Below are 15134 nucleotides of genomic sequence, written 5' to 3' on the forward strand. Positions count from 1 at the left end.
GGTAGCCATCCTAAAGAATGTCAAGAATGCTGCTCCTTCATGCAGAGAGTACGAAAGTCTCCTAACACCAAGAAATGCAAGGTCACTTGCAGATAAAGAAGTACAGCAGCCACAGCCCAAGGGTATTACTTCTGCATTCCCAAGATCCTAGAGCTGCAGCAGCAGGCAAAAGGCTTCCCCCAGACATTCATCCATGTTTGACTCTCTGAGATCAAGGCACACACAACAATAAGAAATAAGCCCACAAGAGTTTTCAAACATAGGCCATCCCAGTGAGAGATAAGGATCTGACTTAGGATAATAACAATGGCAGTTGCAGCTTTGTCTTTCAGCCAAGGTCATAAGGAAGCTCAGACAGGATCCAGACAAGGCCAGTCCTAGCCAGCAGGTTGTCAAAGCATGGCCATGAGCTCAGTAACTACTACCAGAGCCCCCAGATGCTGAGGCACCTGGTGCTGTCCTCTTACCCTGGGCTAGACAAGCAGCCCGAGTCCCAGGGCAGAGAATACACCACAAGTAAATCCTCAGCTGACTCTGGTGGGGCTGAGGGAGCAGCACCAGCAAAGGCCTTGGAACCAGACACACTAGGCAGACAACTGAACTGTTCAACAGACTGGCCACAGGACATTCTTGCCCCCATGCAGAGTAGGGTGATGCACAATAAAGCAGGCCAATCAGCCTGGTACAGCCTTCCTCAAGGGCACATCAGCTCCAAATGACACTCTGCTTATCGCCCTCAAGAGTTCACACTGGTTCCAAGAATTTGGGGAGTTGGGCAATCTTCCTCGCCTGAGATAGTTCCTGAGGACTGGCCTTGAAGACTGAAGAGTCTCTCTTCCTCCTGCCCTGTGCTCTACTTTCCACATGTGGCATTATCAGATCACCCCCATCTACCTCTCCCTGGTGCCAGGTGCCCTTCCCCCTCCAGCAGCTCTGCAGCCTTCTGTCTTCTGGTGTCCCCAACACCCACATAGAAAGGTGGCACTGCAGGCTCTATTCTTCCCATCCTGAGACTGCCCTCCTCACTCCTCTGCCCCCTCATTTGGGAACATCTTTATGCCTCTCTTCACTGTTCATTTCTTTTGTTTTTCTGTCCCTGTGGCAAGAACTGACCATCAGCTACACCCTGCCCACCTACTGTATGTCTGGCTTTCCCACAGCCCACTCATAGACAATGACACTGATCCTATAGACTGTTGGCTACCCTCCACACCCAGGCTTAAGATCCCCAGAACTCTGAGCTACAGTCAGGATGATTGCATTTCTCTGTCCTGCACATCTTTTCCTTTTAATCTCTTGGTGGGTGGAGGGCAAGGCACACTGGGAAAGGAGGCTAGTTTGCAGAGATAATGAGATCTATTTTAATATATTTTCACAACTTATCTAAAGCAATATGGTAGGGGAGGGGGATGAACCCCATCAATTGCATGTCAAAGAAAAAACAACCAGCTAACTGATTAGTTCCTGGTAAGTTGTTCTGACTCTTAGGAAACATGTGTGTGATGGTTTATATATGCTTGCCCCAGGGAATGGCACTATTAGAAGGTGTAGCCCTGTTAGAGTAGGTGTGGCCTTGTTGCAGTAGGTGTGTCTCTGTGGGTGTGGACTACAAGACCCTCGTCCTAGCCACCTGGAAGCCAGTATTCAGCTAGCAGCCTTCAGATGAAGATGTAGAACTCTCAGCTCCTCCTGCACCATGCCTGCCTGGATGCTGCCATGCTCCCACCTTGATGATAATGGACTGAATCTCTGAACCTGTAAGCCAGCCCCAATTAAATGTTGTCCTTATAAGAGCTGCCTTGGTCATGGTGTCTGTTCACAACAGGAAAACCCTGACTAAGACAATGCAAAAAAATAAATAAATAAATAAATAAATAAATAAGAATTAATGGAGCTCCATGAAAAAAAAAAAATCTATCAAAAGTCTATCCTTTTAAAAAGTGTGTCCTCCCTACCAGAGGTAGTTGCTAACACAGCCCTCCTCTGACTGACTGTGGTTTTGTCTGTGCATTTTTGGTTTCTTTTTAGGATATGAATAGATGCATGCATAGAATACTCTAGGACCAGGATGCACCACAAAGATAGGTTTGAGGTTCCTGCCTGGTTATTGTCAGTGGCTTTTAACTAAAAGAATTCTGTGTCACAAGTGCTGATAGCCAAAAATCTTTAGGAAATTCTCCAAATTGGGCTCCCTGGGCCCAGCTCCAAGGCAACAGTCACTAGAGCAGAAGGTCATCGAAGACGCACAGCCCACCTCATCACAGAGGTCATCGCAGAAGCACAGCCCACCTCATCACAGAGAAGGTCATCGCAGAAGCACAGCCCACCTCATCACAGAGAAGGTCATCGCAGAAGCACAGCCCACCTCATCACAGAGGTCATCGCAGACACACAGCCCACCTCATCACAGAGAAGGTCATCGCAGACACAGAGCCCACCTCATCACAGAGAACATGTTGTGCTCTTTTGTTGAGGGAGTATGACTTTGTTTGCCATGTCTGCATGTACATGGTGTATACATGTATGTATATATGTTCACAGCATGTAAGAGTCATGTGTACATGTGTGTGCACAAGCACACACGGATGCAAGGGAAATGCATGTAGACACAAGAGTTTGATGGCAGGTATCTTCCTAGATCACTCTTCACTTCGTTTATTGAGATAAGGTCTCTCACTTGAACCCAAAACGTGCCAATTGGGTTAATCTTGCCAGCGATCTTGCTCAAGGGACTCCCTGTGACTGCCTCAGAAGCACTGCCAACAAGGGCAGGCTATCGCATCTGCCTTGCATTAACATGGGTGCCAGGCATCTGGCTCTTCATGAGTGCACTAAGCCATCTTCCCAACCTTGCTGTATTCTTTTATTCTAGATTTCACATTTGTATGCCCCCACAGAATTCCTTACTTCAGTGGTGGAAAAGAAAAACTGTAAGTACCCCAACTGCGAAGTGATTGGTGCCTCTAGATTTTCATATCTGTCACATAGAATGAATGAAAACACCCAAGAAACAAGGAAGACTGAGACCTATGAATATCCCACTTGCTATCAGCCCTTAAGCACAGTCATGCCCAGGATGACAGAGTTTTAAAGGCTGATCTTCAAAAGTCTCTTTACCATTAATGAAAAAGATTATCACTATGGTTGGAATTGCTATTGGCAGCTATGTGCAGGAGAATCTGACACTAGCTCAGTCCTCCAATTCACTGACAAAAGGGGACATGCACTTAGCTGGCTGAAGGCTGTGCATGCTGCCATCCAGCCTGACGGCCCCATGCAGCCTGATGGCCCCATCCAGCCTGATGGCCCCATGCAGCCTGATGGCCCCATCCAGCCTGATGGCCCCATCCAGCGTGACGGCCCCATCCAGCCTGACGGCCCCATGCAGCCTGATGGCCCCATCCAGCCTGACGGCCCCATGCAGCCTGATGGCCCCATCCAGCCTGACGGCCCCATGCAGCCTGATGGCCCCACCCAGTCTGATGACCCAAACAGGAACAAGTATTGGTCACTCAGCCGCTGAGTACATGCTACAGTAGACAGCCATGACAACAAAGCCTCTTCTGTCCCTTTTCTTACCAAATCTGAACTAAGTACGAGGAAGGGAAGGGCGTGGTGGAAAGGAGAGTGAGAAGCACACCTAGTGTTATACTGGCTGCTAGGGTTGAGGAGGGACAGGGGAGCAGGAAGGAAAGGTTTTTAGACAAATTTCAGGAGCTGGGACAGAGTCGGGGCAGTGACCTGAGTGACCTGGTGGACAGGCCAGTGTTACAGTTGAACCTATCCTGTGAGCACAGCTGAGGGTTGTGAGAGAGTAGAGCAGTGGACGGCATGGTTAAGTCCCTCCCTCTCGGAGCTCCCTCACTCACACGGGGAGCAGCACCATTTAAACCTCTCGTCTATCCACCTACCCAGATCTAGTCTTCAGCTGCAATGATTATATACCCTGTGTAAATTCTGTTAATATATTTTATCAACGTGTTTAAATGATGCCCTCACAAATGCTACATTCAAAGTCTTAAAGAGCACTGGTCCTGTCTGTTCCACATAGCACATCTTTGAGCAAACCTATTTTCCCTTTCATGATAACTTTGTTATGTAAGGCTCACCAATGTTGCATAAGTCTTCACACTTTCCCACCACTAAGAATAGACATGAGAAGAACTGAAGGACTCCAGCTCATGATACCAAGGCGTTGGAGAAAATAAATCAAAGCAGCATGCTGGGAGCCCCTCCATTTCAGTAATTTTAATAAAACAAAGAAAAGTTGGACAAAATGTGTCCTTTCACATGGTTTTACAGAAGTGGGAGGCCTTTGCTGGGTCTTTCCACCTTTTATTTCTAGGAGTGGAAAATGTTCACTTGAGAATAAATCAATCCTGGGTCTAGCAAATCTGCCTTCAATACTAACAACAAAAGAATCCATTCATACATCACTCCACTTCCTCAGGGAATATCTTTGGATGATGAAAGGCTGCTGCCCAGACCAAGACCACAGAAGAAGCACGTCTCACTCCTCATAAAACACACTCAGCTTCTGGACATTCCAAGTAAACTACACAAGTTCAAAGACTTGCAGACAGCTGGAAACATCCAGAACATTTTTATTAAGCAAGAAAATGAATACAAAGTCTTTGTAAACGGACCATTTAAAATTATATTTTAAAAATTTGACTGTAAAATGACTTTTTCCATGAAACTAATGTTTAGAAACTGATCTAAAACAAAATGTTCAATTAAGATCATTGATTCTATGACAGACTCGGAAAGTAATGCATGTGTGCATTTAAAGTGAGGTCTTACTCATTACCAGCCCCTGTGGAGCACAGTGCTTGTCTTCAGAAAGAGAGTTAAAGCAGCTGTAGCAAACAACGGCCTGGCAGGACTGAATGTGAAAACATAAGTCCTGAGCACAGTGGATGTGAGGAGTGGAGAGGCAGCTCAGTGAGACAGCACTTGTCCAGCACGTGTTGGGTTCTGGTTCAACCCCCAGCAACACAATAACAGTAATAATAATAACAACAATAGTAATAAACCCTGAAATCGACTTCCGACGGGTGCATGATGGTCTCTAACTGAACAACACAGCTGTGTCACCTGGAAAGTCTGTCAGTAAATGTGAACCTGTTTTGTAACCCATTCTCAGTCTGTAAAACTTAAATGAGATACTGTAAGCAAAGCGTCTAAAGAGAATTCTACAGTACACGAGGGCATCTCGGCCCCAACAGGCTAGGAAGAGCAGTGCTATCACACATAGAGCCTTCCCTCTGCTCCTCAAGAGTGGGAGGCCTATGTTCAAATCAAAGTATCAATGGGATCTGTACCTGAAGCATTAAAATGCCTAACGGACCAAAAACTAACCACAAGCAAAGAACAAGCGCCACTCACTAGGAAACGTCTCCGCGTCCACAGCACGCACCCGAACGCTCTCTGCAGAGCTCCCTCACACAGCCCAGGGAAGGCTCTGAAGGCTGCAAACCACACATGCTGACTGTGAAGCACTGGCAGCGTAGACGCGAACACGTCACGGAGCTCCTGTGACTCAAAACTTGCTGACAGTCACACAGTTCATGACACACGCAGCTTCACTGACACTGCCTGACAGGCATGTGCCCTAGATGGCATGGATAAAGGAAACACACAGAGTAAGGAGACGTGCCACAGAATTCTGCCTGGCAGGGGAAAGCAACAGGCGACTAAAACACACCAAGTCCAAGCAAGGTAGAGCTTGTCAGCCTGGCCAGAAAAGAGCTAGAATGCAAGTTCAGCAGTGAGCGTGAAGGCCAAGGAAGGCATGTGTGGGGCAGAAGCATAGGACTCATCACACACGAGCAGCAGTGTGCCCACGTGTGTCTCACAGAGCGAGTGGGTAAGGCTAAGTGGCTAAAACCAGACTGCCTGAGAAGTGGTCAAGAGTTTTCAAAACGAGAGCCTCACTCTGTAAAAAAAAATCAAAACAGGCCATGAAAGGCTGTAAACATGGAGAGCCAGTGTGGGTTTAAAGCCTGGAAGGTGGTCAGAACTGAGGCCAGAGAGATGAATGGTGGGAGAATGGAGCAATATGAGAGGGCTATCAGCAGGAAGCCCAGCATGACAGCTCAGACCAGCACTGGTAAGCTACTGGGTAAGCAGCGACAAACACAAAGAGAAGGGAGTCCCTTTACATCGGCTCCACAGCCAAAGTGACATATGAGGAAAGGAACTAGGCGGGAAGCGTGGAGCGGGCTGCAGTATGTGAGAGAAATGACAAGGCGAGACTTTCCTCTGGAGAGCAGGACAGAGGAGGGACTGCACAGAGCAGGACAGAGGAGGGACTGCACAGAGCAGGACAGAGGAGGGACTGCACAGAGCAGGACAGAGGAGGGACTGCACAGAGCAGGACAGAGGAGGGACCATAGGAGGGCCAGGTCTGGAGCATAAAAATGAGATTGCTGTGGGACCTGAAAATGAAGTAGGCAGATGGCCATCTAGATGTGGAACTAGGAAGTGCATCCATGACTGACCCCAAACTTCTTGGTTGTGAGTTTCCCTTTTATTCTACCTTGTTCTTAGCTGTTAATGAGTATATGATAAAAATAATTTTATCTTCAATTCCTAAAAATACCAACCAGAAAGTACGACTGCAGAGACAATTAAGAGTGGTTTTATGCCGGGCAGTGGTGGCGCACGCCTTTAATCCCAGCACTTGGGAGGCAGAGGCAGGTGATTTCTGAGTTTGAGGACAGCCAGGGCAACACTGAGAAACCCTGTCTCGAAAAACCAAAAAAAAAAAAAAAAAAAAAAAAAAAAAAAAAGAGTGGTTTTACACCTGTCAAATTGTTTTCAAGTCTCAGGCTACCAGTTGTTTGCTCTCTGCATGTTTTAGTTCCACTGGTGCATCTGCATTTTCAGGACAGTTCTCCACTTCTGGCTTTCCCACACTGCACTGCAGTCAGAGCACGGGACCAACAAGTGTGGCGGCCAGCAGAAAACTCCAACTTCCTTTACGAGAATGGGAATATTTCTAAAGAAGCTGTGGCCACAGACGCTACTCTCAAATTCTTAAAACAAGTGCCTCTGTCCTGTTTCCTTTCTTGTGTCTCTCTTCTCTGGTGACACAGCTCAGAAGGCCTCAGCCTCTGGCGTGCTGGGATTATAGACATACAGCACTGCGCCTGCTCCCTCAGATGCCGCCCATCATCCCTACCCGTCTTTACTCTGGTGAGCCCTCTTGCCCTCCTTTATTAAGTAACGTTAGCAACTGCCATTCTTCTGAGAGAGGAAGGCACAAGTATGTATGTGCATAGTCTATCAGCTTTCTCACCTCCCTTCAGTGGAAAGTTACTTTGAAAGTATTTTCACAAGAGATTCCTTTTCATCTCAAAATTAATAAAACACCAGGTTACAAAAGAAATTTCAATTCAGGAGTTCATGCATACAATACTATGATCTCCTTTTCTGGAGAGAAGGACACATTAGCGTTGGCTCTGCTACACCCTGCTCTGCCTGGTACTATTATCCACTGCCAGACCCTGGCTGTTCACAGGCCAGAGCAAGAGGCCTGTCCCTTGCGTCTTAGCACTCAGGAAGTAGAGGCAGGAGAATCTCTGTGTGCCTGAGGCCAGGCTGGTCTACAGCCAGGGCTATATACAGAAGCTCTATCATGAAAAAAACAAACAAAAAAACAAACAAACAAACAAAAAAACGAAAACAAAAACAAAAACAAAGCCCTGAGCTTTGTAACAAACCGTCTCATTCTTACTATGACCAGATTCGTCTCAATTTCTCCCTGCCCAGTTCTAACTCTGCCCAGGCCAACAGGTTATTCTTCCAGCTTCCCAACTTAGCAAATGACCTATCTTAAATACCTCTACCTGGACTTACAGCATTAGTAACTAAGGGGAAAGTCACGGAAGGAAACTAGCTCTTAGAAGCACCTGGTCAAAGACAGCACTGTTCACAGATCCGGCGTGCTTTAACACAACATGAGAACATAGCCTGAAGTTATCTTGACCTACAAGTCAATCCTTTAACATTAGATGCATATAACTATGAAAAATCTGAAATAAATCTCAAGGAATTGGAAAATACAGAAATCTAAGGGGTTATTTTCAAGGAGATATTTTAGAGGAAGCAGTGTTCTATGAGCAAGCAGTCCTTTCTCCAAATGTCCCATCACCAGCTCAGATAATGCTGCAGAGGGGTGAGGCACACTCCCTATACAGAAATGAAGATGACAAACCACACATCTCACTGTGCTGTTGTGAGGAGCAAATTAGATATATAGAATGTTTAGACAGAGGGTGATGTGAAGCTAAGTGCTTACAGGCTGGCTTAGGCTCAGTTCCCATTCTGAACTAAAAATATCTCAGAAATGACTTCTGTCTATATCGCTGGTGTAACAGTGACAGATAGTTGAACTTTTTAAACAGATTGATACATATTTCATGCGTTACTGGCAAGCTCTGCCCACCTCTGTTTCCCTCACTTGTCCTCAGCTTCAGCCCTCTAATCACTGGTGACAACCTTCCCCATATGAACCCTGACCACTATTTCCCAGAACATTGAAAACTAACCTATCTACATTGGCCATAAACAGCAACACAGAAATCCATTCCACTATGTCTTCTAACTGTACCCAACGTACCATCATCAAAATCTTAGGAGTACAACTTAAGCACCCTGGGAACTTTCCAAATGGGTTTCTTCCTTTTGGAATTCCTCACTAAGTGTTTTCTTGCAGGACACATCTGTCACAGAATGTGTTCTACAACCAAATTTGTATACAAATATGTCTTTTTGTTAGCTTGGGAAATTAAGGACAATCTAGTTTGCTCCCTGTGTATTTTTGCTCTCTGTAAAACTCTAAAATAATGTTTCGGAGACAGGTGGCATGTTCTCCTTTGGATCTTTCTAAGCAATATGCCAATATAAGGACTCTTAAAATTCTCTAAATCATGAAGAAATGAAAGAACCTCACCTGAACTGTTACAACTGCTGCTCCTTGGCACTTCCTGCCACTACTGCCTCTGCACTCCAGATGCAGGGTGGTCTGCTCTTCTCGGTTAACATACTGTTTAGGCATCGTCTCCAGCAGCTCACCATCCAAGGCAACCTGCTGTGACTCCCGGAGAGTGGCAGTTCTGAAAAGTAACCCACGTGGAAAAACAAAGTCAAGAAAGGTTATGTGAAAAGTGATCAAGAGCTTGGGCTGGAGAGGGGGCTCAGCTCTCAATAGTCCTGGCTGGGCTTCCAGAGGACCTAGGCTTAGTCCTCAGCATCAATACCCAGCATCCACATGGCAGCTCACAACCTTCTGTAACTTGTAGTTCCATACCCCATTACCACGCATGCACATGTGGAACATAGCATGATAGTGGTATATTAGCAGATAAATACTCATGTATGTGTACAACATACAAGCATCAAATGCCTGAATCAAATGTAGCCAAGAGAAATGGCTCACAAGGAATGTATAAAACTAAGCTTGTTTGTTAACAAAACAGTCTTGTCCACATACACTCCTCAAGACTGTGGTTGAGAACCAAACCTTAAATGGTTGGCTCTTCTGAACTCTGAACAAATGACTCTCCTGCCCTTTGACCGAGTACCTAAGTCAATTTTCTAAACACGAGGGAGATGAGCGAGGTGATGACGCCATGTGAGCCTCATGCTGCCTCCCTCTAACTCAGCCTTTCCAGTACCAGACAGTGTTCTGAGAGAAAGCATAAGACGTCTTAGCCAGAACTACTGACCTCAGGAAATCCCCACAGGAAGTATGTGACACTGACAGCATAGGAGAGTACCATATAACATGAAATGAAGACCTGACGCAGGGAATGGAGAGATGGCTCACTAAGTGTGCACCGCTTGAGGGCGGATGCTTCTGGGCACTCAACATTCAATTGCCGTTTTCTGTGCCCAGAGATCTGGTTACAATCTGGACACTAGCACTGTCTTGATTACTGAACCATCTCCTATGTCAATGTCATGTTAAGAATGCACCCCAATCATCAGGATTGGTACAAAGAGTTCATCAGCCAACACCTAGGCAGAGGAGATGGGATGACTGGTTGCCCAGCCAGGGGTCCCAGGAGAAGAGAGAGGAAGAAGAGAAAGACCATGAGAAGGGGGAGGTGGTCCAGAAGAGTCATGATGAGCAGGTCACCAAGGAATTCTCCATGAGGACACACATGGAGCAGTGCAAGCCAGAGTGAGACTCAAGCCGCAACTAACACAGGACTGTGGCTGAAAAGTAGCTCAGGGGGCTAGAAGAGATGACTATCTGCCCAGGCATAGTGCTTAAAACTTGTTAATAAACTTAATAGGTCTTTAGTCAATTACTTAGGAGCTAGGATGAGAACAGATAAAGCTTTCATGCTTAAATTACAGCCTACAATTGCACTTCCGTAGGACCCACGCTCAGTTCCCAGCACCCATTTGAGGTGGCACATAACTGCCTGTAATTTCAGCTCCAGGGAATCCAACACCTCTGGCCTTTGTGGGGCTTGGGTTCCTATGTTCACAGCCACATACAGAACACACATGTAGTTGAGTAAACTACTTGGACTTGTGCAGTGTCGAGAACACTGGTGAGGAAGCCAGCCCCCGTCTGTGCCATCATGGCTGACAAAGCAACAAGCAGGAAGTACCATTCTCAAGGTCTCCCATCCTACCTGGCCTGCTGCTGCAGCAGATTCAGGTCTGTGCACATGAGCTGGGTGGTGTCCTTCTGAGTCAACAGCACAGCTGAGGAAATGAGGGGCACAGGAGGCCTCATGGGCTGCAGCATCAGAGGAGGATGAGGAGCCTCGTGCTTCTCTAAGTTACTTAGAACCCTTGCTTTAGCTGAAAGAAAAACCATACTTAGTCATGCATACCAAGGGGTAATAATACACTAAGTAGACATAGCCCTGGTCTGTTAATTCTGAAAAGAATGTTAAGAGACTTTCAGAATAGTTCCTTAATAATAAGGCACTTAAATGGATGGTTAAATGTGGGGTTCGTTCAAGTTCTGAATAAATCCCACAATCCTAATAATAGGCTACTTGGAGGTCGGTCATCAGGAGCATAGCTAAAGAGATAGATCAGTCTACCAACTGTTGGGTATGCAAACATTATTAGTCCAATACCAAAAACTAAGATAAAAAGAAAGGACTATTCCCAGTGGCTTGTGGGTCCAAGTTCCATCTTACCATGGGGGTGTGAACTCTGTTCAGGCAGATTAAACGCAGAGCACTAGGCTGCATTTCACCCTATGCAGTCATCAGGTGACAGGCTTACGCCAAGGGCTGATACACCATTCAGGGGTAGGAAAACACAGCCTAAGATGGGGACCCCAGCCTGGGTGGGAAATGATGCAGGCTGAGGCCAAAGCTGGGGCTCCCTAATTCCCAGGCGTTCAGTCGCCACTGGAAATAGTGTGTCCCCGCCCCACAGTGGTCCTTGATGAGAGAGACAGTCCTTGCTTGTCCATATTGTTAATTGGTAGTAGAGGATGGATGTATACCACTTCCTCAGGCTGAACCAGAGATTAAATACCTTTTGTAGGAAGGAATGTCTGGGAAGGGAAGGATTTATAATCTAATGGTTTAAGAACCAAGCTTCATAATCTTAAATTACTAGACAGCCTTGTATGACATGCTAGTTTAAACTTAATGTTAGCATGTGGTGTCTACTGAGCAAATTTAAACAGTTGGATTATCTGGATAATGGGTGAGATCAATCCCAAGAAGGAAGTTTAGTGTCTCTGTCCTGAGAAACTTCATAGAAACAGGTGAGAAGGGAATGGGCATTATGAAACAGAACAGAAAAATTATGAAAGTCAGCTTAGTTTAGAACAGGAATTTAAGGTAGATATGACTAATTTTTATATAAAAGTTTAGATCTGTGATTCTTTTAAGATTTTTACAAGATTACTTTTAAAGACAAATAATAAAATAATTACTTCTTTGTAACCACAAACTGCTATCTGCCAAGTAAGAGAAAACTGGTTGAGAAAACTACCTTGGTTGCTTTCACTTTGTTAATCTATAACAAGTTGCTTAGTTATGAGTGTATGTGTTTTTTTTTTTTAAGAATAATGTTTTTTTACCTGTACTATGTAAAGTTATTTCTTGTAAAGATAGTATAAAACACAGTTTTTTCATAATCATTCTCTAGAAGAAAACTAAAATGTAATCACATTGTAATTGTATACTGCATGAAAGAATTTGCTGTGATAGATGTCTAAGCTAAAGAAGAAAGAGTAAAAGATGGTGTGGCTGGAACACTGTCTCTCCCATCCACTGACTATGTGTGTATGTGTAAAGTCTGTGCCATCCACTAATTGTGCGTGTTTATGTATGTATGAGTGGAGTACTTGGAGCCTGCTTGCTGGAGCTTTGCTCTAACCATTCTATGTGTGAATGTGTATATGTCTGACTATAGGTCTGTATGCATGTATGTGCGTGTGTTATATAGGCATGCATGTATATTTGTGTGTATGAAATTACTGGACTCTACCTTTTGTTTCATCCCTTCAGTGTGTGTGTGTGTGTGTGTGCGCATGTATGAAAAAGAGAATTTTCTAATTCCTTTTCTTTTTCACCAGCCCCAAGGAGTTAAAAGACTTCATAATTTTTCCGCTGGCCACAGACAGGCCCAGCCCCAGTAAATTAAGCTTTGTTCCCTCAGAAAACAGTCTGCTGAGTAACTTCTCTTTGGCAGCAGCCCCTGTAGGTATCTGGATCCACTCTGGTCAGTGACTCTAAGCACTGACCCCAATGGCTGCCTCGATTTACCCACCACATAGATGCCAAAGTCAGTCATTGGCATGTGGGTAAGGTGAAGGCAGTTTTCAAATCCTCCTCTGTTTCTCTCCAAAGAGCTTTTCAAATGTGTACATACAAATTTTACAATCACAAAAATATTTCTGGGAGAAAACAAAGAGAGAAATGTTGGAATTTCAGAAAATGTTGGCACCTTAGATGAAACTGTTCAACAGATGTGAACTCAAACCCAGAGAAAATCTTTTTTTTTCTTTATCTAACTAAGTAGACTAGGGCAACTGAAATAAAGAATATCCCTGCCTCTCCATTGATCACCTCAATGTTTAGTACACTACAATCATAATATGTTAACAATTTACAATTTTGTTATATGTCTTACATTGTAAAACTATATTTCATAATTAATAGTAAAGATAAACTCAGATACAATTTTCTGTTTTAAAATTGTGCATCTAGCCGGGCAGTGGTGGTGCAGGCCTTTAATCCCAGCACTTGGGAGGCAGAGGCAGGCGGATTTCTGAGTTCGAGGCCAGCCTGGTCTACAGAGTGAGTTCCAGGACAGCCAGAGCTACATAGAGAAACCCTGTCTTGAAAAAAACCAAAAAAAAAAAAAAAAAAAAAAAAAAAAAAAAAAAAAAAAAAAATTGTGCATCTACAGCAACTCTGTGGGTTAAACAGCCTTTGTGAGCTGGCCTGACACATCAACTTATCATTTAAATGCACAGTCCTTCTAGAAAAATCAGCTGCAAGGAACAAGCAGCACTTAAAGAAGCACACCTGTACTCTCAGCACTCCAGGGCCAGAGGCAGGGGATCTCTGTGAGTTCTTCCTCATCTAGACAGCAAGCTACAGCCAGCCAGAGGTACACAGTGAGGCCAGGTCTAAGAAAGAGGGGAAGGGAAGGGGAGGGGACGGGAGGGGAGGGGAGGGAAGGGGAGACACACACAGAGAGAGAGAGAGAGAGAGAGAGAGAGAGAGAGAGAGAGAGAGAGAGAGAGAGAGAAAGAGAGAGAGGCAGGAAAAAAGGAAGGAAGGAAGGAAGGGAGGGAGGGAGGGAGGGAGGGAGGGAGGGAGGGAGGGAGGGATAATCTAAAGCATTTCCATTCCATGGTAAGGATTCCAGATACAGAGAAAATAGTTATAAAAGAAAAAATCAACTTCTGAATGTTAAAACCTAAATTAACTACATTTAAACTTATATTTTAAAGCATTGAAAAAGAAACAAGTTCCAAAGAGAAGGCCTCAGTTTCAGTGGCAGGGATATGTGTAGTTAGGTCTGGGCCAACGAAGGATAACTAGAGAATCTACAGGCACCTTCTTAAAGCAGCTCTTTTAAGGAGCCGTCCCTTCTGGCCACTGCACTGTGTAAGCCAGGAGGACAAGGTAAGCAGCCATTAGGTTTGGAGGTAGATGCCTCTCACGGGACAGGGAGGCAGCAGGGTAAGAGAACAGAGTGCTTGAGAGCTTCACGGATCCCCAGGCTATCCTACTGCTCTGAGCCTCCTGACTCTGAACTTCCTTCATGAAAGATGATTCATCACCAATCTTGTTTATGCCATTCAGGGCTTGGGTTCTATCCCTCAGCAGCAGACAAGTAAAAGAAAAAAAAAAAAATCTTTTCTTTCCTAGCAACTTAAACAATGTATTTTATTTTTATTAATTTTTTTTCAAACAGGGAACTCTTAAAGAACAATTGTCATTGGAGAGATAAAGTGTGGAAACCTTAACCTTCAATATCTCTGATTTAAACATTCTGTCTTTCAGGGGTTGATGTCACAGGACTCACCCAGCAAAGGGTCAGTGAAATCCAGCTGTGCTGATGAGCTGCAGGCCCCGGAATGGGACTCAAGCTTGGCCTGTGTCCACAGAGCAACCGTCTCCTGGAATTCATGATGCACGCGCTCCATATTCACGTACTCCATCCACAGGTCCTAGGGCCGGGCAACAGCACGTGAGCATGAGCAGATGAGTCACATGCTCACACAGACAACTGTGGATTTAACTCAGTGAGACACTCAGTTACAGTGAGATGACCCACGAGGCTTCCAACATTAGTGTGAACTGAGCTGCAAAGGACCACTAACAATCTTAACAGTAGTTACAAACTTGTTGCCTATATACCATGACTAGGGAAAAAATTGCTGAACAGGCCCACTATATACATATGAATGAACTGTATTAATGTACTAATTAAGTAGTATATTAATATGCATACTATGAGGCTACTACATTATATGCATTATAAGATATATAAAGAAAATAAGATATTCTTTAAAGTAAGATTTTAAAATAAATGCAGGAGCTAGAGAGATTGCTCACAGTTAAGAGTGTGTGCTGTTCATGCAGAGGACCTGGGCTCAGCTCCAAGCACCCATGTTGGACAGC

At 44.8% G+C, this 15134-nt stretch overlaps 1 protein-coding gene across 6 annotated transcripts in view; it reads right to left on the minus strand.

The window, feature by feature from the left end:
- Epg5 (ectopic P-granules 5 autophagy tethering factor) overlaps window positions 1-15134 on the minus strand; it is a 107311-nt gene that overhangs the window by 36753 nt on the left and 55424 nt on the right. For all 6 annotated transcript variants that reach the window (XR_013103606.1, XR_013103607.1, XM_076912393.1 and 3 more), the window contains 3 exons: window positions 14536-14680; window positions 10656-10827; window positions 8960-9122 (listed from right to left, as the gene is read on the minus strand). Coding sequence is in view for 4 of the 6 variants with exons in the window: in XM_076912393.1 (XP_076768508.1) it covers window positions 8960-9122; window positions 10656-10827; window positions 14536-14680 (480 nt within the window). In the remaining 2 variants the exon portion in view is untranslated. The remainder of the gene's footprint in view (window positions 1-8959; window positions 9123-10655; window positions 10828-14535; window positions 14681-15134) is intronic.

The sequence above is a fragment of the Arvicanthis niloticus genome, chromosome 14 (assembly GCF_011762505.2).
Source record: "Arvicanthis niloticus isolate mArvNil1 chromosome 14, mArvNil1.pat.X, whole genome shotgun sequence".
In the NCBI taxonomy this organism is placed as follows: Eukaryota; Metazoa; Chordata; class Mammalia; order Rodentia; family Muridae; genus Arvicanthis; species Arvicanthis niloticus.